The following is a 27,119-nucleotide window of genomic DNA, read 5'->3' on the forward strand; positions in this document are numbered from 1 at the left end:
GCCTGGGGCTCTCCTGCCAAGAGAGTTGGAGAAGGGTAATTGGTTCGTTCATTCATTCACTCGTATTTACTGAGCGCTTATTTATCGGTGCTTATTGTGTGCAGAGCACTTGGGAGAGTCCAATACAACGATCGACGGGCCCGTGCTCTTTCCAGAAGCAGAGAAGTGGAGAAATAGCGTGACTTGGTGGCAAGAGTCAGAGGACGTGGTTCTAATCCCGGCTCCGCCACTTGTCTGCTGTGTGACCTTGGGCAAGCCAGTTAACTTCTCTGTGCCTCAGTTACCTCATCTGTAAAATGGGGATTAAGACTGTGAGCCCCATGTGGGACAACATGATTACCACGTATCTACCCCAGCGCTTAGAACAGTGCTTGGCACGTAGTAAGCGCTTAACAAATACCAGCACTATTATTATTATTGTTATCTCCATTAGGCCACGCTGCTTGACTGCATGCGGAGCCCTTTTCTTTTGTTTTTCTTCCCTCTTTCTTTTTCTGTGGCTTCCAGCTCCTCTTCCTTTCCTCCTTTTCTTCTCCCTCTCCGTGATTTCCCTCATCCTCCTCTTGTTCATTGTGAAAATGACTCTTCGCCTAAGCGGGAAATGGAAAAGGTCACAGGGACCGGAGTTGGTGGGCCATCTGCAGTTGTAATCTCCTCCAGTAGATTGGATGGATTTAAATACGGCATTCCATCTTGGGGTGTCAGAGAGGCCCAGCCACCTGAAAAAAAAAAAGATTACAATATAAAGGAAAATGAATTTCATGCCGAAGTAGAAATATAGGCTATTTAATTCCTCCTATCCAAATAAATTGACATTTTGGAGAATAATCTCTCATAGTCTGGAAACATTACCCTATAAGCATGAAGTTATTGCATTATTTTTCTGTCTTCCACCCCGTAGTTTCTAAAAGCAAGGACTAATAAGTTATCAACGAGCAGGGAGAACGTGACCGAATAAGCACGACCGATATTAATATTAATAAAACAGCGGATCTAAAAATGCCAGTCAATCAGTCAGCAAGTCGAGCTCCAGGAGAAAGGACTGGGAAAAGTCTAGCTGCCTCGGGCTCATAAATAATAAATTGGACTGTTAAAGTCCACAGAGACCCTTTAGCTTCAGCTGAAGGGTGAGCAGAATTGCTTATACTGGTGGTTTAAACCAGGAATGAAGATGGAACGAAAACTCCCTATCCTAGGCAAGTGCTATTGGAAAGAGAGCTTCTTCCGAGAGAGAAGCAAAGCAGCAGCGAGGCCTAGTAGAAGAGGCATGCGCTTGGGAGTCAGCGGACCTGGGTTCTAATCCTGACAGTAATAATAATCATCACGGTATTTGCTGAGTGCTCATTATGTGCCAGGGACTGTACTTAGCGCTGGGGTGGATACAAGCAAATCAGATTGGATACAGTCCCTGGGGCTCACAGCCTCGATCCCCACTTGGCAGGCAAGCTAACTAGGCCCAGAGAAATAAAGTGACTCACTCAGGGTCACACAGCAGACCTTTTGACTCGGCCACTTGCCAGCTGAGTGACCTTGGGTGAGTCACTTAGCTCCTCTCTGCCTCAGTGACCTCATCTGTAAAATAATAATAATAATAATGTTGGTATTTGTTAAGCGCTTACTACGCGCAAAGCACGGTTCTAAGCGCTGGGGTAGATACAAGGTGATCAGGTTTTCCCACGAGGGGCTCACAGTCTTCATCCCCATTTTCCAGATGAGGGAACTGAGGCCCAGAGAAGTGAAGTGACTTCATCATCATCATCAATCGTATTTATTGAGCGCTTACTATGTGCAGAGCACTGTACTAAGCGCTTGGGAAGTACAAATTGGCAACATATAGAGACAGTCCCTACCCAACAGTGGGCTCACAGTCTAAAAGGGGGAGACAGAGAACAAAACCAAACATACTTGCCCAACGTCACCCAGCTGACAAGTGGCGGAGCCGGGATTTGAACCCACGACCTCCGACTCCGAAGCCCGGGCTCTTTCCACTGAGCCACGCTGCTTCTGTAAAATGAAAACTGAAATGAAAATGAATAAAAATGAAAACTAAACACGGCTCTCCCTCCTGCTTAGACCGTGAGTTCCGTGTGGGGCAGGGACTGTGTCCAACCTGATTATCCTGAACCTACTGCAGTCCTTACCTTGGTGCGTGGCGTATAATAAGCTTCTTCTTGTCCTCCTCCTTCCTCTTCTTCCTCCTCCTCCTCTTCCTTCTTCTTCCTCCCACCCCCACACCTTCGGGAGGACTTCAGAACCACGCCAGACTGCCAGTGAGAGACTTTGCCTCCATCGTCATCATCAATCGTATTTATTGAGCGCTTACTATGGGCAGAGCGCTTGGGAAGTACACATTGGCAACATATAGAGACGGCCCCGACCCAACAGTGGGCTCACAGTCTAAAAGGGGAAGACGGAGAACAAAACTCGGATCTTATCTAGCTCGCAAACCCAAACAGGCCATTATCGGCCCATCCGCCATGGATAGAGTGGGAATCCAGAGTGAAGAAAAGAGAATGAATACAGCCACGGGGATTCCCAACCAGATCCCGTGGGAGAATATCCACATTCAGAACCACTCAATTAATCAGTCACATTTATCTAGGGCTTCCTACTTGACGAGCACTGTACTAACCGCTTGGGAGACGGCGATACAACAGAACTACCAGCTATGTTCCCTGCGTGTAACGAGTTTAAGGTGTAGAGGGAGCTTACAGAACAGGTCCCTGTGGGAAGAAGGGGGAAGAAACAGGGGGTGGAAAGTCCTTCCCTCCCTCTTTGGCTATGGACAATCCAACCGATGAGGAGTTTGCCCCCAGGAAGAGTAGAAAAGTAAAGCAGAAGGGATTACTACAGTTTATCGCTCACAGTATGAGGAAAGTGGGTAATTGCTTGGTATTTGTGCAATTCCACATGCAAATTCAAGGAGTACTTAAGCAACCCGAGTTGGTTACTGGGCAAGGGATCATCGTCATGTCATTCATCTTCTCTCCTCCACCCGCTCAGTTGTAAGTACCTACACGCGTTGTTTTTTTGCTGTATTCATCATCATCATCAATCGTATTTATTGAGCGCTTACTATGTGCAGAGCACTGTACTAAGCGCTTGGGAAGTACAAATTGGCAACATCTAGAGACAGTCCCTACCCAACAGTGGGCTCACAGTCTAAAAGGGGGAGACGCAGAACAAAACCAAACAGACTAACAAAATAAAATAAATAGAATAGATATGTACAAGTAAAATAAATAATAGAGTAATAAATATGTACAAACATATATACATATATACAGGTGCTGTGGGGAAGGGAAGGAGGTATTCGGTCAGAGAAGTCTGGCTTTGTTTTTGTTTTTCTACTGAAGGAGAACAAAGTGGGAATAAGGCCTCCTTTTGGAACGTCTCTCTTGGGCTACCACTGTTACGCCTTCGCGTTTTCTTACATTGGTCTTCAGGGTAGAAATGTGTTTAGAAATATAAAGTAGAAATACTTTGTATTGGGTATTGCTTATTTAACACTTCTCTCACACCTATCTGGCTGCTGTGCTTGTCTGAAGTTCCCCCTCTCTGCTTCCAGAAGCGGGATCCATATCTCTGTGGGAAGCAGCATGGCCTATCAATCAATCAATCATTTGTATTTATTGAGCGCTTACTGTGTGCAGAGCACTGTACTAAGCGCTTGGGAAGTACAAGCTGGCAACATATAGAGACAGTCCGTACGCAACAGTGGGCTCACAGTCTAGAAGGGGGAGACAGAGAACAAAACCAAACATACTAACAAAAGAAAATAGAATAGATAGGTACAAGTAAAATAAATAAATAGAGTAATAATAAATAGAGTAGTGGATAGAGTGCACTTCATCGTCAATTGTATTTATTGAGTGCTTACTGTGTGCAGAGCACTGTACTAAGTGCTTGGGAAGTACAAATTGGCAACATATAGAGACAGTCCCTACCCAACAGTGGGCTCACAGTCTAAAAGGGGGAGACAGAGAACAAAACCAAACATACTAACAAAATAAAATAAAGAGAATAGATATGTACAAGTAAAATAAATAAATAAATAGAGTAATAAATATGTACAAACATATATACATATATACAGGAGCTGTGGGGAAGGGAAGGAGGTATTCGGTCAGAGAAGTCTGGCTTTGTTTTTGTTTTTCTACTGAAGGAGAACAAAGTGGGAATAAGGCCTCCTTTTGGAACGCCTCTCTTGGGCTACCACTGTTACGCCTTCGCGTTTTCTTACATTGGTCTTCAGGGTAGAAATGTGTTTAGAAAGATAAAGTAGAAATACTTTGTATTGGCTATTGCTTATTTAACACTTCTCTCACACCTAGTGCTTGTCGGAAGTTCCCCCTCTCTACTTCCAGAAGGAGAGGGGCTTTTCGAAGCGGGATCCGTATCTCGGTGGGAAGCAGCAGGGCCTAGTGGATAGAGTGCACTTGTCAGCGGTGTGACCCTGGGCAAGTCACTTCACTTCTCTGGGCCTCTGTTCCCTCATCTGGAAAATGGGGATTAAGACTGTGAGCCCCACGGGGGACAACCTAGTGACCTTGTATCTACCTTGGCGCTTAGAACAGTGCTTGGCACATAGTAAGTGCTTAACAAATACTATTATTATTATTATTATTATTATTATTATTATTATTATTATTATAGACTTGCCCAAAGTCACACAGCTGGTGGAGCTGGGATTAGAACCCATGACCTCTGACTCCCAAACCCGTACTCTTTCCACCAAGCCACACTGCTTCACATATATATATATATATATATTTACGCTTTCACACATATATATATACATATATACATATAAATATATATGTATATGTATATATGTATATATATATATGAATGCATAAATGTATACATAAATACAAAAACTCCCACAGTCTCCTGTGTGCCTCTGTCCCCACGAATGTACTTACTTACCTGCTAAAATGTCCCTGCTTACACATTCTGTGTGAAGCAGCGTGGCTCAGTGGAAAGAGGCCGGGCTTTGGAGTCAGAGGTCATGGGTTCGAATGCCGACTCCGCCACATGTCTGCTGTGTGACCTTGGGCAAGTCACTTAACTTCTCTGAGCCTCAGTTCCCTCATCTGTAAAATGGGGATTCAGACTGTGAGCCCCCCGTGGGACAACTTGATCACCTTGTATCCCCCCCGGCGCTTAGAACAGTGCTCTGCACATAGTAAGTGCTTAACAAATACCATTATTATTATTATTATTATTATTATTATTCTAATACCAAGACTAGCTATTTAAACTGTGGTTCTGTAATACTTCAGAAGCACAGGTCATTCTTGGAGAATTTAAACGAGATTGGATTCGGCAAGATGCCTAGGACCCCGTTCAGCTGGCCGAGGCATTACGGAATTTTAATTTTTTATATGGCATTCGTTAAGCACTTAGTAGGTGCCAGGCACTGTACTAAGCGCTGGGGCAGATACAAGCTAATCAGGTGGGACCTAATCGGGTTGGACTTAGTTCCCGTCCCTCATGGGGCTCGCAGTCTCAATCCCCGTTTACTGTCAAGGTAAACAAGGCACAGAGAAGTGAAGTGACTTGCCCAGGGTCACACAGCAGACAAGAACCAGAGCTGGGATTAGAACCCAGGTCCTTCTGATTCCCAGGCCCGGGCTCTATCCACTAGGTCACACTGCGTCCCTTGCCGTGGTTCAGAGCACTGTACTAAGCGCCCGAGAGAGTACAGTAGAGTTGGTAGGTAGGATCCCTCGAGGAGCTTATGCAGGAGATTGGTTTGGCAAGACACCATCACTCTCCATGAGATGGTTAATTATTAATTTATGATGGCAGGAGAAAAATGTCCCAGATTTTTTAAATTAAGTTAAAGATAAACTAACATAACCTATCTCTGTGGTCTGCGTGAGGGCAGCGATTCACATACCCTTCATGTTTTCAAAAAGGAATTTAATCCAGACAGTGTGGAAGAACACCCCCAATTTAAAAGCGTAGTTATTTTCCTGCTATCTGGCTCTTCACTGGAACTTTTAAAACTAAATACAGAGCGGACGACACCGACTTACTCCCTTTATTCACCCCACCTCCAGCCCCCCAGCACATATATCTGTCTCCCCCTCTAGACTGTAAACTCCCCGTGGGCAGGAAATGTGTCTGTTTATTGTTATATTGCACTCTCCCAAGCGCTTAGTACAGTGCTCTGCACACAGTAAGCACTCAATAAATGCAACTGACTGACTGACCCCAAAACTACAGACTAGTAGGTGGAAATTATTAGGCAATGGAGTATGCGCGTCTGATTTCAATTTTCTTGATCGTATCCTCTCGCTCTCATCCAAATCCCCTCCACAGTGATTTTGGGATCTTAAACTAACTTCTTTAAAGGACTGCACGTGTTGAAGAAAAATCTGAAAATGAAAATCAAGATGACGGAGAGAAGCCGCAAAGACTGCATAAAATATCTGAAGGTGGGGGTGGGAGATGGGAGTGAGAGATGGAAGATGGGAAATCAATCAATCAATCAATCGTATTTATTGAGCGCTTACTGTGTGCAGAGCACTGTACTAAGCACTTGGGAAGTACAAGTTGGCAACATCTAGAGACAGTCCCTACCCAACAGTGGGCTCACAGTCTAAAAGGGGGAGACGGAGAACAAAACCAAACATACTAACAAAATAAAACAAATAGAATAGATATGTACAAGTAAAATAAATAAATAAATAAATAGAGTAATAAATATGTACAAACATATATACATATATACAGGAAATGGGAATGGACGGTCGGAGATGGGAGTGGAGGAAACATTGATTTCTAGACTGTGAGCCCGTTGTTGGGTAGGGACCGTCTCTATATGTTGCCAACTTGTACTTCCCAGGCGCTTAGTACAGTGCTCTGCACACAGTAAGCGCTCAATAAATACAATTGAATGAATGAATGGATGAATTGGTGCAGAGAGAAAAAGAAAGCAGTTCAAACACGCTAAAAGGGGCACAGAGGGCTGAAGGGATGGATTCAAATATCTGACGGGCTCGCAGTAGTTTGGCAGTCATATGAAAAATGAACATTTCAGCGGGTTATCATGTTACACCTGGTAACCCAACCCGATATAGAACAACATAATGATCTGTCATTCTGTATTCAAATATTTACATTTACTGGGAGAAGGTCAAAGGGTTTGCAAGTTTTGTACTCCCCATCCTTCAAGCTTCTATGTCACCCAGTAAAGTATATATCTGAAGAAATGGCTACAGGGAAATAGCCACTGATGAGTGAAGCTTCTTGGGTCTCCCAACTCTGTTTTTATTGTCCTCTTCTAATCGCTTTGTGCAGTGCTCTGCATAAAATAAGCGCCCAATCAATACCACTGATTGATTAAAACAGAAGTGTTGCAGAAGCAAATGTGTTTTCTTCTGTACAAACTTTATTTCCTTGGCTACATTACCATTCTGGGCTTAATACCTGAATGATTATCTCCTTAGTACAGTGCTAAGCGCTTAGTACAGTGCTCTGCACATAGTAAGCGCTCAATAAATACGATTGATGCTGATGATCTCCTTAGACATAAAGATTTTTGCTGAGGTTAATATTTTGGGTATTTTTTTTCCCAATATCTGCGATCTGGTACTGTGCTTATTTTCTTAAGCATAGTGTTCATTTTAAAAAAAAAAACACCTTTCAGTGTCTAGTGAACTCATTGAGCAGCGCTTTGGAGTACTTTCAGAAGGGACTAAATAATAATAATAATAATAATAATGGCATTTATTAAGCGCTTACTATGTGCAAAGCACTGTTCTAAGCGCTGGGGAGATTACAAGGAGATCAGGTTGTCCCACAGGGGGCTCACAGTTTTAATCCCCATTTTACAGATGAGGTAACTGAGGCCCAGAGAAGTCAAGTCACTTGCCCAAAGTCACACCACTGACAGCTGGCGGAGCCGGGATTCGAACCCATGACCTCTGACTCCAAAGCCCGGGCTCTTTCCACTGAGCCACGCTGCTTCCAAATAATAATAATAATGATGGCATTTATTAAGCGCTTACTATGTGCAAAGCACTGTTCTAAGCGCTGGGGAGATTACAAGGAGATCAGGTTGTCCCACAGGGGGCTCACAGTTTTAATCCCCATTTTACAGATGAGGTAACTGAGGCCCAGAGAAGTCAAGTGACTTGCCCAAAGTCACACAGCCAACAACTGGCGGAGCCAGGATTCAAACCCATGACCTCTGACTCCAAAGCCCGGGCTCTTTCCACTGAGCCACGCTGCTTCCAAATAATAATAATAATAATAATAATGGCATTTATTAAGCGCTTACTGTGTGCAAAGCACTGTTCTAAGGGCTGGGGAGGTTACAAGGAGATCAGGTTGTCCCACAGGGGGCTCACAGTTTTAATCCCCATTTTACAGATGAGCTACCTGAGGCCCAGAGAAGTCAAGTCACTTGCCCAAAGTCACACAGCTGACAACTGGCGGAGCCTGGATTCGAACCCATGACCTCTGACTCCAAAGCCCGGGCTCTTTCCACTGAGCCACGCTGCTTCCAAATGCATTTTAAATCAACGGGATCATTTCCAATCGAATTCCAGGGAAGACTCGCTTTCTGCAGTTTTTGCTTTCGAGCAGCTGAACTTACCGCTCTGACTGAATTGAGTCTTGGGCAGATTTCTTTACAGTCTGCAGAAATTTTCCAGGCTCCCTAGATCGGGAGCTCATTATGGGTAGGAGAGGCGTCTACCGACTCTGTTTTGTTGCCAATTTGTACTTCCTGAGCGCTTAGTACAGTGTCCTGCACATAGTAAGCGCCCAATAAATACGATTGATGATGATGGTGATGATGTTATACCACCATACTGCACTCACCCAAGCCCCTAGTACAATGCTCTGCACACAGCAAGCTCTCAATAAACATGATTAATTGATTGCTAGTTCTGTTGTGCTCTCCCAAGTGCTTAGCACAGTGCTCTGCACATAGTAAACTCTACTTATTTTAGTATTACTCTATTTATTTATTTATTTATTTATTTATTTTACTTGTACGTATCTATTCTATTTATTTTATTTAGTATGTTTGGTTTTGTTCTCTGTCTCCCCCTTTTAGACTGTGAGCCCACTGTTGGGTAGGGACTGTCTCTAGATGTTGTCAATTTGTACTTCCCAAGCGCTTAGTACAGTGCTCTGCACATAGTAAGCGCTCAATAAATACGATTGATGATGATGATAGTAAACGCTCAGTGAATAATAATAATAATAATAATGGTATTTGTTAAGCGCTACGTGCAAAGCACTGTTCTAAGCACTGGGGAGGTTACAAGGTCATCAGGTTGTCCCACGGGGGGCTCACAGTCTCAATCCCCGTTTTCCCGATGAGGGAACGGAGGCCCAGAGAAGCGAAGTGAATTGCCCAAAGTCACACAGCTGATAAGCGGCAGGGCCGGGATTCGAATCCATGACCTCGGACTCCAAAGCTCGTGCTCTTTCCCCTGAGCCACGCTGCTTCTCTGGTCAAGAGGCGCTCAATCAAGTGAATGCCACTGATTGATTAATTGGCCAGTCTACCATATGGAAGGCCTCATAATCAATCAATCGTATTTATTGAGCGCTTACTGTGTGCAGAGCACTGTACTAAGCGCTTGGCAACATACGAGAAAATGAAACACACATTTTTTTTCCCCTTAGCAGTATTTTTCGAGGAAACCAGTACCCTCAAGAGTCTTTAAATCTGTCAATGTTTAACAGTAGGTGGGTCAGCATCCTGTTTGGTGGCATACCTGGCTTGTTAGGGGACAATATTCCTTTACGTAAGCGACAAATGCCGCTGTAGAACCTTTTGCCGACATCTTTGCGGTGCCACGGTAAATGTAATAGCCCCAAACTATCGTAGATGTTTTTCCAGCCTCTGCCTTGCCTCGAGGAAGCTCTGTGGAAATGAAAGGACATCACTAACAAGCTCTGTGAGCCTAAAAACAGGAAATCAGGAAGAAGATGGAGCGCGTCGAGCTACGCTGCTCGGATCGGCAGGCGGTTGGAAATCTTCTGACATTAGAGAATGTCATCATCATCAGCATCAATCGTATTTATTGAGCGCTTACCGTGTGCAGAGCACTGTACTAAGCGCTTGGGAAGTCCAAGTTGGCAACATCTAGAGACAGTCCCTACCCACCAGTGGGCTCACAGTCTAAAAGGGGGAGACAGAGAACAAAACCAAACATACTAACAAAATAAAATAAATACAATAGATATGTACAAGCAAAATAAATAGAGTAATAAATATGTACAAACATATATACATATATACAGGTGCTGTGGGGAAGGGAAGGAGGTAAGATGGGGGGGATGGAGAGGGGGACGAGGGGGAGAGGAAGGAAGGGGCTCAGTCTGGGAGTTAGGGAACCTGGGCTCGAATCCTGGCTCTGCCGCTCATTGGCTGTGTGACCTTGGGCAAGTCACTTAACTTTTCTGTGCCCCAGTTACCTCCTCTGTATGATGGGGATTACGACGTGGGCCCCACTTGGGACAACCTGGTAATCTTGGGTTCACCTCCCGAGCCTAGAACAATGCTTGACTCATAGTCAGTCCTTACCAAACACGATCATTATCGTCATTATCTTCGAGTCCTAAATGAGGACAGCACCGACGATCGCAAGAGAAAGATTAAGGTCGTTATCGAGGCCGGTTGGTGTTATTTTCTCTGCCTGAAACGCTTTTGTTTTCTTTATGGTATTTTTTAAGCACTTACCGTGTGCTACGCAGCATAGTTAGCGCTGGGGTGGATTCGAGGTGATCGGATTGGACACAGCCCCTGTCCCACTTAGTCCTCACAGTCTTAATCTTAGAGAAAAAGATTCATCCAAGTTGGATTTGGTGCGGGAAGACGGGCTAGAAGACCCGTGGAAGTCGGCCGGTTGCATTTATTTAGACTGTGAGCCCACTGTTGGGTAGGGACTGTCTCTATATGTTGCCAACTTGGACTTCCCAAGCGCTTAGTACAGTGCTCTGCACACAGTAAGCGCTCAATAAATACGATTGATGATGATGATGATGATTTGTCAGTCCATTTTATTTACTGAGTGCTTATCATGCGCAGGGCACCGCACTAAGCACTCGGGAGAGTAGAGTGCAACGATACAAGCAGCATGGCATAATAATAATAATAATAATGGCATTTATTAAGCGCTTACTATATGCAAAGCACTGTTCTAAGCGCTGGGGAGGTTACAAGGTGATCAGGTTGTCCCACAGGGGGCTCGCAGTCTTCATCCCCATTTTACAGATGAGGGAACTGAGGCACAGAGAAGTGAAGTGACTTGCCCAAAGTCACACAGCTGACAATTGGCGGAGCCAGGATTTGAACTCATGACCTCTGACTCCAGAGCCCGGGCTCTTTTCCACTGAGGCACGCTGCTTCTCTGTGGAATAGAGCACAGACTTGCTAGTCAGAAGTTCATGGGTTTTAATCCTGGCTCCACCACATGTTGGCTGTGTGGCCTTGGGCGAGTCACTTCACTTCTCTGGGCCTCAGTTCCCTCATCTGGAAAATGGAGATCGAGATTATGAGCCGCGTGTGGGACAGGGACGGTGTCCAATCCGATCTGCTTGTATCCACCCCAGCGTTTGGCCTGCCACACAGTAACTGCTTAACAGATGCGATTGTTATTATCATTGTTATTATAACAGACACATTCTCACCCCACAATGACAGTCAATATCAATTTTATAAAACCACATAATATATAATATTCCTTCCTCTCCTCTCCTTCCTCTCCCCCTCATCCCTCTCTCCATCCCCCGCATCTAACCTCCTTCCCTTCCCCACTGCACCTGTATATATGTATATGTTTGTACATATTTGTTACTCTATTTATTTATTTATTTTACTTGTACCTATCTATTCTATTTATTTTATTTTGTTTGTATGTTTGGTTTTGTTCTCTGTCTCCCCCTTTTAGACTGTGAGCCCACTGGTGGGTAGGGACTGTCTCTATATGTTGCCAGCTTGGACTTCCCAAGCGCTTAGTACAGTGCTCTGCACACAGTAAGCGCTCAATAAATACGATTGATGATGATGATGATGATAATAATAAATATATAATGCTGGCAGTGGAAAGAAAAGGGAAAGCTTAACCTGAGCATGGGAGACCATCTGTTTTTCTGCCTCAGTGTGGAAAGATTGGTTTCCTCCTTGAAAGGGACCCAGAGAAACTGGTTTTCCTATCCTGGAAAGGGAGCATCCCACCTCAATTGAGAAGCAGTGTGGTCTAAGGGAAAGAGCACAGGCCTGGGTTCTAATCCCGACTCCATCACTTGTCTGCTGAGTGACCCTGGGCAAGTCACTTAACCATCTCTGTGCCTCATGGGTAAAATGGAGATTAAATCCTCATCGTGGGATCTGTGGTATTGGTTAAGCGCTTACTATGTGCCTGGCGCTGTTCTAAGCACTGGGGTTCATGTGATAGAGCTCACCTCCTCCAGGAGGCCTTCCCAGACTGAGCCCCTTCCTTCCTCTCCCCCTCATCCCCCTCTCCATCCCCCCATCTTACCTCCTTCCCTTCCCCACAGCACCCGTATATATGTATATATATTTGTACATATTTATCACTCTATTTATTTATTTATTTTACTTGTACATATCTATTCTATTTATTTTATTTTGTTAGTATGTTTGGTTTTGTTCTCTGTCTCCCCCTTTTAGACTGTGAGCCCACTGTTGGGTAGGGACTGTCTCTATATGTTGCCAATTTGTACTTCCCAAGCGCTTAGTACAGTGCTCTGCACATAGTAAGCGCTCAATAAATACGATTGATGATGATGATTGATGATAGAATCAGGTCAGAGACAGTCCCTGTCACAAATAATAATAATAATGTTGGTATTTGTTAAGCGCTTACTATGTGAAAAGCACTGTTCTAAGCACTGGGGGGGATACAAGGTGATCGGGTTGTCCCACGTGGGGCTCACAGTCTTAATCCCCATTTTACAGATGAGGTAACTGAGGCCCAGAGAAGCTACGTGCCTTGCCCGAAGTCACACAGCTGACAAGGGGCGGAGTCGGGATTTGGGGCTCACGGTCGAAGTAGGAGGGAGAGCAGACATTCATCATCATCATCATCAATCGTATTTACTGAGCGCTTACTGTGTGCAGAGCACTGTGCTAAGCGCTTAATGAGGAAACTGAGGCGCAGAGGAGTTAAGTGACTTGCTCAAGGTCACACAGCAGGCTAGGGGCCGAGCCAGGACTCTGATTCCCAGACCCGTGCTCATTCCGATAGTTCACGCTGCTTCTAGATCATCATCAATCGTATTTATTGAGCGCTTACTACGTGCAGATCCTGCTTAGACTGTGAGCCCCGCGTGGGACGGGGACCGTGTCCGCCGAATACTTTGTACCCATTGCTTAGACCAGTGCTAGACACATAGTGAGCGCCTAACCAATCCAATAGTAACTGGGTGATCCCGTCCACAGGGCCGTGTGTCACTAAGCTTTTGCCAAGAGCCCGAGAGAGTCCGTATTTAATCGGCCCTTTTGCTCCAGTCGCATCAGATCCGGGACTTTCCCTCCTACGCCGGAGCGTCCCGCTTCCTCGTCATTCCTGACGGAACGAGGCGCCGCGGATGGTCAGCCCTGAACCGTGTGGCTGAGGGAGAACTGAGTGCGAGGAGGTCGGAGCGAGTAACCGGTTTGGGTTGCTAGCTGACTGGTCCACGGGGCCGAAACGGGGGTGTTGGATGTTTTTGATCTTCACGCGGGACACGGAGGGCAAGGGGCCCTTCTGGTTGAGGCCCACTAGCCGCCATGGGTTTCCAAGAGAAGCAGCGGAAAGAGCGCGCGCTGGAGCGCTAGTAAGCGCTCAATAAATACGATTGATGATGATGATCTAGCTTCTGCTTATTCTGACGACTTGATTTATTTATTTATTTTTTCTTGTACATAGCTATTCTATTTATTTTATTTTGTTAGTATGTTTGGTTTTGTTCCCTGTCTCCCCCTTTTAGACTGTGAGCCCACTGTTGGCTAGGGACTGTCTCTAGATGTTGCCAATTTGTACTTCCCAAGCGCTTAGTACAGTGCTCTGCACATAGTAAGCGCTCAATAAATACGATCGATGATGATGATGGAGAGTCAGAGGTCGTGGGTTCTAATCCCGGCTCCGCCGCTTATCGGCTGGGTGACTCTGGGCGAGGCGCTTCAATCAATCAATCAATCAATCAATCTTATTTATTGAGCGCTTACTATGTGCAGAGCACTGTACTAAGCGCTTGGGAAGTACAAATTGGCATCACATAGAGACAGTCCCTACCCAACAGTGGGCTCGCTTCACTTCTCTGGGCCTCAGTTACCTCATCTGGAAAGTAGGGATTAAGACCGTGAGCTCCACGTGGGACAACCCGATTACCTTGTATCTCCCCCACTGCTTAGCAGACACCAAAATTATTATTATTATTAGTCAGCGCTATTTATTGAGTGCTTACTGTGCGCAGAGCACTGTACTAAGCGCTTGGGAGAGTACAAATTCACAATAAACGGACACGTTCCCTGCCCACAACCAGCTGGAGCTATGCGATCTTCCGGAGCAAGCGAGGCCTGCGTTTCATCTCCGCACAAGTCTTTGCAAATATCTCCTTGACTTATTCAGGCCAGCATCTCTCCTGCCTCTCTTTCTCTGGGGGTGCATCAGAGCGTTAGTGGGTAGAAAGGATATTTCTTTTTCACCCGAATATAAAACCTCCCTTCGAAGGCGGTGAGGCGAGTCATGCCAGGAAACTCCTTCTGGTTTGGGTGAAGGGAAGCTGCCTCCTTCGGACCTCACGGACATGCGGATTTTCTGCGCGTTTGCTGGCTTTATGGAACAGCGGGGAATTCAGCACGAAAATGAGACGAGGGTAAGAGCAGCCTGGAGGGTCGTGAGTAAACGAAGCGGAGTCCGAATCTGCGCGGTGCGTTAAGGAGTTCCCGACATAAGGACGCGGCAGCAAATGGAGCAAGAAACGATAGAAGAAAATGCAATTCAAGAATAGGCAAGGCATCCGGCGTTTAGAACAGTGCTTTGCACATAGTAAGCGCTTAACAAATGCCATCATCATCATTATTATTATTATTATTATATCATCAATCGTATTTATTGAGCGCTTACTATGTGCAGAGCACTGTACTAAGCGCTTGGGAAGTACAAATTGGCAACATATAGGGACAGTCCCTACCCAACAGTGGGCTCACAGTCTAAAAGTGTCTGTCGTATAGTAAGCGCATAACACAAACCATTAAAAAAATGCAGTTACTTGGAGAAAAACCCTGGAAATGTCTTCTGTCCTATCAGGGAAGCGGCATGGCCAAGTGGAAAGAGCGCAGACCGGACAGTGCTCTGCACACGGGTAAGCGCTCAATAAATACGACTGAATGAATGAATGAATGGGAGTCAGAGGACCTAGGTTCTAATCCCCCTTCCTGCTCTGTGACCTTGGCAAAGTCACTTAACTTCTCTGTGCCTCATTTCCTCATCTGTAAAACGCCTATCCTCCCTCCTACTTACACTGTGAGCCCCATGTGGGGCAGGGATTGTGTCCGACCTGATTAACTTGTATCTGCCCCAAGCGCTTGACACATAATAAGCACTTACATATAATAATAATGGCATCGAGAAGCAGTGTGGCCCAGTGGAAAGAGCACACGGGCTTGGGAGCCAGAGGTCATCATCATCATCAATCGTATTTATTGAGCGCTTACTGTGTGCAGAGCACTGTACTAAGCGCTTGGGAAGTCCAAGTTGGCAACATATAGAGACAGTCCCTACCCAATAGTGGGCTCACAGTCTACAAGGGGGAGACAGAGAACAAAACCAAACATACTAACAAAATAAAATAAATAGAATAGATAGGTACAAGTAAAATAAGTAAATAAATAACTAGAGTAATAAATATGTACAAACATATATACATATAAACAGGTGCTGTGGGGAAGGGATGGAGGTAAGATGCGGGGGATGGAGAGATGCGACCTAATTGGGTTTGGCACGGTCCTTGTCCCGCGTGGGGCTCACAGTCTCAATCCCCATTTTCCAGATGAGGAAACTGAGGCCCAGAGAAATGAAGTGACCTTGGGTTCTAATCCCTGCTCCGCCACTTCTCAGCTGTGTGACTTTGGGCAAGTCACTTCACTTCTCTGGGCCTCAGTTCCCTCATCTGTCAAATGGGGATTAAGACTGTGAGCCCTCCATGGGACAACCTGATCACCTTGTAACCTCCCCCGCGCTTAGAACAGTGCTTTGCACATAGTAAGCGCTTAACAAATGCCATTATTATTATTATTGTTATCCTCACCATCTCACGGAATTTACCCAGGGCCTATCTGACTAGCCGAGCTCAGTTCTGTGTTGGGGAAAGTACCAAGTATATTCATTCAATGGTATTTACTGAGCGCTTACTGTGTGCAGAGCACTGTACTAAGTGCTTATATTATCCCAATAAAAGCCCTGCCCCCTAAGAGCATACAATTTAAAGCAGATGTCCCCAGCTCCGGCAAGTAAACAAATGAACATTTATTGGTTTTTGGCAATCCAGCTCCGTGCAGTAGATAATCAGGAGAGCCCTAGAGTCCTACCACAGGTCAATCTATCCATTTAGAGCAACTGAAGCATCTCCTTCTCCAGCAACCTTGAAGAAGTGCCCTCATTATTTTAATGAATCAATCAACAGTATTTGCTGAGTGCTTCTTGTGTGCAGAGCACTGCATTAAGCACTGGGGAGGGTACAACCCAACAGAGGCGTTAGAGGTGTTCCCCGTCTACAGGGAGCTCGTGGTCGTTTTAAACCTCTTAATGGATTCCTCTGACTGCCCCAAATCCGCTTCCTGAGATGCTTAATTGGTATTTGGCAGAGCTGACTGTCTGTGAATGTCTTTTGGGGATTTCTCTGGAAATGATTTTGTTTGGGTCAGAAATGGGCTGGCTAGGAATATCAAGTGCTGGTGGCCATTTCTTCTCACAGATTACTAAGAATTTTCCCAAAAACTACAGGACAATATTTAATTGGCACATTTTGCCGCCATCAACCACAGTTAAAAAATATCAAGTGCTTGTGGCCATCTCTTCTCGCAGATTGCTAAGAATTATCCCAAAAACTACAGGACAATATTTAATTGGCACATTTTGCCGCCATCAACCACAGTTAAAAAATATCAAGTGCTTGTGGCCATCTCTTCTCGCAGATTGCTAAGAATTTCCCCACACGCTACAGGACAATATTTAATTGGCACATTTTGCCGCCATCAACCACAGTTAAAAAATATCAAGTGCTTGTGGCCATCTCTTCTCGCAGATTGCTAAGAATTTTCCCAAAAACTACAGAACAATATTTAATTGGCACATTTTGCCGCCATCAACCACAGTTAAAAAATATCAAGTGCTTGTGGCCATCTCTTCTCGCAGATTGCTAAGCATTTTCCCACACATTACAGGACAATATTTAATTGGCACATTTAGCCGCCATCAACCACAGTTAAAAAATATCAAGTGCTTGTGGCCATCATCATCATCATCATCACCAATCGTATTTATTGAGCGCTTACTATGTGCAGAGCACTGTACTAAGCACTTGGGAAGTACAAATTGGCAACATATAGAGACAGTCCCTACCCAACAGTGGGCTCACAGTCTAAAAGGGGGAGACAGAGAACAAAACCAAACATACTAACAAAATAAAATAGAATAGATATGTAGAAATAAATTAAATAAATAAATAAATAGAGTAAAAAATATGTACAAACATATATACATATATACAGGTGCTGTGGGGAAGGGAGGGAGGTAAGATGGGGGGATGGAGAGGGGGACGAGGGGGAGAGGAAGGAAGGGGCTCAGTCTGGGAAGGCCTCCTGGAGGAGGGCCATCTCTTCTCACAGATTGCTAAGGATTTTCCCACACACTACAGGACAATCTTTAATTGGCACATTTTGCCGCCATCGACCGCAGTTAAAAATATTGCACAATATTCCTTTATTTATCCTAGAACTTCAAACAGGGCCCTGGATTCATAGTTCAAATTCCTCCGGGGCATTTGTAAATGCTCTTTCACTAGCACTTGTTTAAAGGAGCCACTTTAATTGTATTTGTTTCTCTGGCGGCCCTGAACTCTACCAGGCGCTTAGTTCAGTGCTTGGGAGAGTTCAGTACCATTGATCGATTGATTTAAAAATCTTCCAGTCGGCTGTGTTCACATTCTGACAGCGGAGCCGGCCAATGCAAACGCTTTGGCGTCCAGCGTTTCGGGCAAATATTTAATCCCGAGCATCTCTAAGGGGCGAAACCGAGGTTCAGGATATTTGCTGAACCGCCCAGGTGGGGAAAAAAAAAAAGAATACAAACCGAAAGAGCCAAGAAACCTGCCCCTGGCGACTACAGATTGGCTATTTTTCTGGTTCGGCTATTCATTCCGGGTCACGATTGGCTGATCAGAGGCAATCCTGTCATTAAAATGTTGTCAGAAGGAATTCTACGGGCGTGGGCCGTCCCAGAGCCTGCGTGTCCTAGGTTTTCCGAAGAGGAGGGCATTCTATTGGCTATGGGATTAGGGGAACGAGGACATTTTTTAACACCCTGTCAAATATCAAAGTAGCACGGGGAGTCCCCAGGGTTAAATGTAATCCCCCGCACGGTATCGAAAATGACGAAGCTTCCCCGGGGGTTTGATCTCAGCTTCCTCAATGAAGAAGAAGCCAGGAAGATCCTCCAAGTCCTGGAAAGAAACGAGGAGCTGCAGAGGGCAGAGAAAGACAGGATCAGGTACTGGTTTCATTCCCTTCTCCCCACGGCTAGAAATGAACTGGAATATCTCGGTACCGCGATGTTCCGTTTGTGTTTTGTACTTTCGACGGCCCACGGCGGAATGTCCCAAGAGCCCGGCCGATACCGGAGACGGGACTCGGAGGGAAACTGGTTGATCCGCTCAAGAGAGCCCTGGCTTTTTCCCCTTGATTCCAGGCCGAGCTCCCACACTTTCCCACTTGGGAATAGGCAGCTCCTTCCTCGAGGCTGTCTGTGCTTTCTTTGTCACCGGATTCACTGCTGGTGCCAAGATGAGGAATTGTACTCTCCCAAGCGCTTAATATCATCATCATCATCATCAACCGTATTTATTGAGCGCTTACTATGTGCAGAGCACTGTACTAAGCGCTTGGGAAGTACAAATTGGCAACATATAGAGACAGTCCCTACCCAACAGTGGGCTCACAGTCTAAAATATAGTGCTCTGCACTGCGCTCAATGATAATAATAATAATAATGACATTTGTTAAGCGCTTACTACGTGCAAAACACTGTTCTAAGTGCTGGCGAGGTTACAAGGTGATCAGGTTGTCCCACGGGGGGCTCGCAGTCTTAATCCCCATTTTACAGAGGAGGTAACTGAGGCACAGAGAAGTTAAGTGACTTCAGCATCATCATCATCATCAATCGTATTTACTGAGCGCTTACTGTGTGCAGAGCACTGGACTAAGCGCTTGGGAAGTACAAGTTGGCAACATATTGAGACGGTCCCTACCCAACAGTGGGCTCACAGTCTAAAAGGGGGAGACAGAGAACAAAACCAAACATACTAACAAAATAAAAGAAATAGAATAGATATGTACAAGTAAAATAGAGTAATAAATATGTACAAGCATATATACTTGTACATATATATATGTGTGTATATATATATATGTGTGTGTGTGTATATATATATATATATATATATATATATATATATATATATATATGTACAGCTGTGTGACTTGCCCGGGGTTGGCGGAGCAGGGATTTGAACCCCTGACCTCTGACTCCAAAGCCCGTGCTCTTTCCACTGAGCCACGCAGCTTCTCAATAAATACAATTGAATGAATTGCGGGGAGGGAAGAGGCGGTGGGCATGAGGTAGGTGAAGAAGTTGGAAGGGTACTAGTTATTAATTGAAAGTAAATATATTTCCTCACGGGCCTCTCCGACATCTGAATTCCGGTCCCTCTCCCTCAGTTTCTGCGTCCCCCCTCTTCCCGCTTCACCCTCGTTCGAGGCAGGTGGCCAGCGCTTCTGGTGAGGCCCTTTTAGACAGTGAGCCCACTGTTGGGTAGGGACCGTCTCTATATGTTGCCAACTTGGACTTCCCAAGCGCTTAGTACAGTGCTCTGCACACAGTAAGCGCCCAATGAATACGATTGATGATGATGATGGTGAGAGGGTCCATTTCAGGCCTACGGAAGGGAAACCTCAGCCCTGGGAGATGCCAACGTCTCTGCCGCCGTCGGATGTACGTGGGCGCACGTGGGACCGGGACGGAGACGGTGCTTTTTTGGCCCCGCTCCGTTCCCCGTGGGAGTTAGCGTGTTTCTAGATTAGTAGCATCTCTCTGGGGTGGGCGCTCCCGATTCTCTCCCAAAAGGGGAGTAGCGGAGGTTGGGGAGAGAGCGGCAACTTCGATTTGGACCCAGAGTGGCCACTGGCGTCCAGGCCTTGGGATGGGGGTCAAGCTGCAGGTGTAGCGGGTGGAACTGGAAACTGAAATGTGGGGTGTTTGTTAAGCGCTCAGTACGTGCCAGGCACTGTACTAAGCACCGGGGTAGTCACAAGGTCCTTGTCCCTCGTGGGGCTCACAGTCTTCATCCCCGTTTTCCAAATGAGGGAACCGAGGCACAGAGAAGTGAAGCGACTTGCCCAGGGTCACACAGCAGGCAAGCGGCGGAGCGGGGATTAGAACCCAAGTCCTGCTGACTCCCGGGCTATCTACTAGAAATGAGATTCCCATTTTAAGAGGGGGTTCAATGACAACCCTCCACTTCTCCAAAACACACTCACACTCACACAGACCCTTGCAGGTGGCTGCCTACAGGAATGAGAAAGGGAAACCCTCACTCACAAAATGCCCAATTCACCCCCAGAACCTCACCTCATAATAACATGGTAGTAATATATTAGTAATATAGTCCAGCCTCGGGGAGTCGAAGGGGGTTCCCCAAGGACAGCGAAAATTCCCCTGAACACGGGAGAAGTTCCCTGGATACGCTGGATGTGAAAGTTTCCGGTTGAGCCTTATTGTTTCTCCTTCTTCAATCATATTCTATTCATATCTATTCATATCTATTCTATTTATTTTATTTTGTTAGTATGTTTGGTTTTGTTCTCTTGTCTCCCCCTTTTAGACTGTGAGCCCACTGTTGGGTAGGGACTGTCTCTATATGTTGCCAATTTGTACTTCCCAAGTGCTTAGTACAGTGCTCTGCACATAGTAAGCGCTCAATAAATATGATTGATGATGATGATGATGATGATATTCACTGAGCGCTTACTGTGTGCTAAGCACTGTACTAAGTCTCCATAATAATAATAATAATAATAATAATGGCATTTATTAAGTGCTTACTATGTGCAAAGCCCTGTTCTAAGCGCTGGGGAGGTTACAAGGTGATCAGGTTGTCCCACGGGGGGCTCACGGTCTTAATCCCCATTTTACAGATGAGGGAACTGAGGCCCAGAGAAGTGAGGTGACTTGCCCAAAGTCGCACAGCTGACAAGTGGCGGAGCCGGGATTTGAACCCATGACCTCTGGCTCCAAAGCCCGGGCTCTTTCCACTGAGCCACGCTGCTTCTCCATCTGCCTTTAGTGCTGAGGTCGTGGTGAGGGAAGTTCACTGAGGGGGAAGTGATTTCCCCTTCAACCGGTAGCGCGTGAGTGATTTATTCCTGTATATGAAAGGGCAGAAGAGGTTTTATTTTTTTTTTCCTGGTTGGGAAGAGTAAACAAACTGGTTTTTCTACTGGGGGCAGCTCCAGGTATTTCCTGTGAAGAAGATGAAGGGGTGGGGGGGTCTCCTTCCTCCATAGGCTCTGTCCCGAAGCCTCAGGAAGCTGGGAGGGAAGGGAATTCCGGCTTACTGCTCAGACTACCGAGCAAGCACTCAGTATTGATTGGAAGAGATTGAGCTCCCTGCTGCCTTGCAATAATAATAATAATGGCATTTGTTAAGCGCTTACTATGTGCAAAGCACTGTTCTAAGCGCTGGGGGGGGATACAATGTGATCAAGTTGTCCCACGTGGGGCACACAGTCTTAATCCCCATTTTTACAGATGAGGGAACTGAGGCTCAGAGAAGTGAAGTGGTTTGCCCAAGGTCACACAGCAGACTTGTGGTGGAGGCGGGATTTGAACCCACGACCTCTGACTCCAAAGCCCGGGCTCTTTCCGCTGAGCCATGCTGGCGTAGTGCCAACAGCACAGGCTTGGAAGTCAGAGGTCGTGGGTTCTAATCCTGATTCCGCCACTTGTCTGCTAGTGTGACTTTGGGCAAGTCACTCTGCTTCTCTGGGCCTCAGTTCACTCATCTGGAAAAGGGGGGATTAAGACTTTTAAGATTTTTAGACTGTGAGCCCACTTTTTAGACTGTGAGCCCACTGTTGGGTAGGGACTGTCTCTATATGTTGCCAATTTGTACTTCCCAAGCGCTTAGTACAGTGCTCTGCACATAGTAAGCGCTCAATAAATACGATTGATTGATTGATTGACTGCGAGCCTCATGTGGGACAACCTGATTATCTTGTATCTACTCCAGCTCTTAGAGAAGGGCTTGGCACTCAATAAGCGCCTAACAAATCCCATCATTATTATTATCATTATGAGCTGAGGCCGCCCAGCAATTTGCAATCCCATACTCATTCATTCAGTCAAATTTATTGAGCGCTTACAGTGAGCAAAGCACCATACTAAGCGCCTGGAGGAATCCAGTACAACATCAGACACACCCGTACAGTTCCTTAGCAGAAAACAGTTACAGCCCCTGAATCTTCCACCGCCACCGTAGCAGATGGGCTGAAATTCTTCCAACCAGCAAATCCCAAATTCATCATTCTCCTCTAGACCGTAAAGCTCCGCCTCTAGAATGTAAGCTCCTGCGGGCAGGGAATGTGTCTGCCACAACTCTGTTGCGTTGTGCTCTCTGAAGCGCTTGGACAGTGCTGTGCACATAGTTAGCGCTCAATAGATACCACCAACCGGCCCACTGAGATCAGGCTTCAAGCGGGAAGGCAGGGCAACCTGAGGATGTGTCGAATGCCGACATTCCCCACATCTTCTGGAAGTTGAATGGCTTTTCCTTCAGCCGAACAAGGGAGAGGGGAGGTTTGGTCTTGATTGCCTGGAGTTTTGTTTTAAAGCAATGAGGCCTAGTGGATAGAGCACGGGCTTGGGAGTCAGAAACACCAGGGTTTTGGTCCCGGCTCCGCCACTCGTCTGCTGTGTGACCTTGGTTAAGTCATTTTGCTTCTCTGGGCCTCGGTTCCCTCATCTGAAAATGGGGCGTGAGACTGTGTGCCCCATGTGGGACAGGCCCAATTCCTGTTCCACATGCGGGGGTCACAGTCTTCATCCCCACTGTACAGATGAAGGACCAGAGGAGTGAGCCCACTGTTGGGTAGGGACTGTCTCTATATATTGCCAATTTGTACTTCCCAAGCGCATAGTACAGTGCTCTGCACATAGTAAGCGCTCAGTAAATACGATTGATGATGATGATGATGATTTGCCCAAAGTCAGTCAGCCAATCCCAGTGTTGGGTAGGGACTGTCTCTATATGTTGCCAAGTCCTTAGTACAGTGCTCTGCACACAGTAAGCGCTCAGTAAATATGATTGAATGAATGAATGAATGAATCGAGCACTTACCGTGTGCAGAGCACTGAACTAAGCGCTTGGGGAAGTACGATCTAACAATAAACGCATGCACCCCCTGCCCACCATGAGCAGAAGGAGAAAGTTGCACAGCAGATGAGCCAAAGTTAAACAACAGATGCGTGCCAGTTCCTGGATTTAGAAGCCAGGTCCTTCTGACTCTCAGGCTCGTGCTCTGTCCACTAGTCCATGCTACTTTTAAATATCATATAAATATACTTTTAAACATCACGCCCCAGCGTAGAATCGATATAAAGAAGATTTGAACCCATGGAATCGGGTGGGGAGGCTTTGGCCCATTGGGACCTAGGGCCGCCAGCCTCCACGAGGGCACGATCCTCTGCAAGTCCAAAGTGCCTCCGCTTGTTTATCCACCGGGATCTTGGGTAAATTAGGTCATCTGGAATGCCCGGTGGCGGCGGGGAGGGGAGGACAGATTCATTTTGGAAAGGGAGTCTGGAAAGAGAGCAGAAACACAGAAACGACCTTGTCCTCTTCCCTCCAGATGGCCCAGCCAGGTGCTCCTGGGGCGGCCAGGGGAGACTAAGCCACCTGGCCACATTAGCCCGGCCCCATCGCCCTAGAAAAGCACCAGAAGGCAGGGAGCAAGAAGAAAGGGAGAGTAAAGTCGGGAGAGATTCCCAAACAGCCCGGGAGGCAGCGGAGGCCTCGTGCCAACTGCTGCGGCTGGGGAAGAGCCAGGAAGAAGTGCAGGGTTGAGGACAGGGAGTGGGCGGTCTCACCTGCACTCTCTTTCCTTTCCTTAATCCTGGAAGCTCTCCCCTTCCATTTCTGGACTTTGGCCGGCAGCTTCTCCCTCCAGCTCCGAGCGGGAGCGCGGTTGCCATCCGGACTCTTGGTTTGCAAGGCTCGGGATCGCCCTGATTGAAGGGACCACACCTTCCCACAAGAAAAACCCAAAGAGTGGGGACAGCTGCAGCTAGTGATCTCTCCGCTGCTGCCCAGTGCCCGGCAGGTAAGCAGCCAACGTTCCTCAGTCCTCCCGTTGGGAATGCCTACCATTTGGAATGAAAAAACGGCACCGGAATACCCCGAAGTCACTCCCAGTTTGCATTCCACAATTAGCTCTCCTTGGGTGGGACGCCGCAGGATCACAGAACCAGGTGTGGGGAAAGGGCAGGGGAAACATGTTTGTGGAAGGAAGGAGGGGAAAGGAGCAGCACATGCTACCCTTTTCTATTGTTGTTTTTAATTTTATAAAACTATTCTTTAAAGCCCCAGTTCTCCCTTACATACCCCACAATCTGCCTTCCAGAACTCCCCAGCTGGTTAGTTCTGAGGAACTAAACGCAGCCTCGCCTCTTTAAATAGAGTTTTAAAGAGATATTTTTTATTTGGACTATAACACAGCCATTATCATATCCAAGCTTCTTTTTTTATGGGATTTGTTAAGCATTTACTAGGTGCCAAGCACCGTTCTTAGCGCTGGGGTGGATCCAAGTTAATCAGGCTGGACATAGTCCTTGTCCCACATGGAGCTCTCAGTCTAAGTAGGAGGGAGAACAGGTATTGAAACCCCATTTTACCATTGAGGAAACTGAGGCACAGAGAAGTGAAGTGACTTGTCCAAGGCCTGCAAGAACCGGCAGAACCGGGATTAGAAACCAGATCCTCCGACTCCCTCGTGTTCTTTCCACTAGGTCACGTTGCTTGTTTTTATGACCTTTTCTCCGCTGGACTTCGTCAACTCAAACCTTCTCACTCGGACCTTAGTTATTTTCTGGAATGCTTACACACACACACACACACACATCTTCCACTTTGAAATGTTGTCCTTTTGCAAAATCAGGCGAAAGGGCCCTGTAGGTTGAAGTCTGGGTTTTGAATGGACTTTCTGCTTTCTTATTTTCTTCTTAGGCCAGTCTGTTTTTCCCTTGCTTCCTCTTGCAGCTTTTTACTCTCCAAATGTTCTGAAACTAGCGCTGCACCAAAGCAGTGAGATTTGTTCATCTTCTCCAGTTCACTCAGACTGCCAAACAGGCTCTTATTTTATTACTGTCAACTAAATCTTGCACTGGACTTTTCTGAGGTCTTAGTGCGGTACTCGCACACAGTCAGCAGCGTGGCTTAGCGGAAAGAGCCCGGGCTTGGGAGTCTAATCAGTCATGGGTTCTAATCGCAACTCCGCCGCTTGTCGGCTGTGTGACTTTGGGCGAGTCACTTCACTTCTCTGGGCCTCAGTTCCCTCATCTCGAAAACGGGGATTAAGACTGTGAGCCCCACGTGGGGCAGCCTGATAGCCTTGTATCTACCTTGGCGCTTAGAACAGTGCTTGGCACATAAGTAAGTGCTTAACAAATACCGCAATTATTATTATCATTAGTAGCAGTAGTAAGGGCTCAAAAAACACCACTGTTTGATCGACTGATTGATTAAGAAATGTGCCCTAGCCCAGTAACATAGGGCAGGCACATGGGTGATTACTGGTGGGGCAGGCTGAAAATGATTTATTTCCAAACTCACCAAAGGTCTATCAGGAAACAGTTCACTATTCCCAGAAGATCCGGGTGGTGTAATTTCTTGTAGAGAACCACTGCTTTGTGGTGCATTTTAAAAAAATTAGGTCTCACATCAATCAATGACGGGCATTTATCGAAGTACTTACTGGGCACAGAGCACTATTCTAAAGCATATAAAGAGTTTGTGTCCATGGTCCCTGCTTACAAGGAGTTTACAGAATACAGGAGAAAGGAGACATTAATATAAACATAAAACATAAAAATAGAAAATATAATTAATATAAATAAATAAATTATTGAAATGTGCATAGATTCTGTAACATGGCTATACACAAGCCTACTGAAACAGAATAGATCCTCAAACAGAACCCTTAATTTCAGTGTTTCAAAGCATCCTATTCTCCCTCTAGACTGTAAGATCCTTACGGGCAGGGAACATGTCTGCTAATTCTGTTCTCTCCCAAGTGCTTAGTATAGTGCTCTGCACATAATACTACTACTACTAATTATTATTATTATTATGGTATTTGTTAAGCACTTACTACATACGAAGCACTGTTCTAAATGCTGGAGTAGATATAAAGTAATTAGGTTGGACACACTCCCTGTCCCATATGGGGCTCACGGTCTTAATCAGCGCTTAGTGCTTAGAACAGTGCTTTGCACATAGTAAGCACTTAATAAATGCCATCATCATCATCATCATCATCATTAATCCCCATTTTACAGATAACTGAGGCACAGAAAAGTTAAGCGACTTGCCCAAGGTCACACAGCAGACATGTGGCGGAGCCGGGATTAGAGCCCACATCCTCTGACTTCTAGACTGTAAGCCCACTGTTGGGTAGGGACTGTCTCTATATGTTGCCAACTTGTACTTCCCGAGCGCTTAGTACAGTGCTCTGTACACAGTAAGCGCTCAATAAATACGATTGATTGATTGATTGATTGATTGACTTCCACTCCCGTGCTCTTTCCACT

At 46.0% G+C, this 27,119-nt stretch overlaps 1 protein-coding gene across 2 annotated transcripts in view; it reads left to right on the forward strand.

The window, feature by feature from the left end:
- Positions 1-18,541: 18,541 nt before the first annotated feature.
- The window catches only part of EXPH5 (exophilin 5), a 52,555-nt gene continuing 43,977 nt past the window's right edge, over positions 18,542-27,119 (forward strand). The window contains exon 1 of one of the 2 annotated variants that reach the window (XM_038761496.1): positions 18,542-18,749. In XM_038761496.1, coding sequence (XP_038617424.1) covers positions 18,631-18,749 — 119 coding nt within the window. In that variant the 5' untranslated portion in view covers positions 18,542-18,630. Of the gene's footprint in view, positions 18,750-24,412; positions 24,635-27,119 lie in introns of those variants that run through there. The other variant, XM_038761497.1, reaches the window with a different exon arrangement.

This window comes from Tachyglossus aculeatus, chromosome 20, assembly GCF_015852505.1.
Source record: "Tachyglossus aculeatus isolate mTacAcu1 chromosome 20, mTacAcu1.pri, whole genome shotgun sequence".
Taxonomy (NCBI): domain Eukaryota; kingdom Metazoa; phylum Chordata; class Mammalia; order Monotremata; family Tachyglossidae; genus Tachyglossus; species Tachyglossus aculeatus.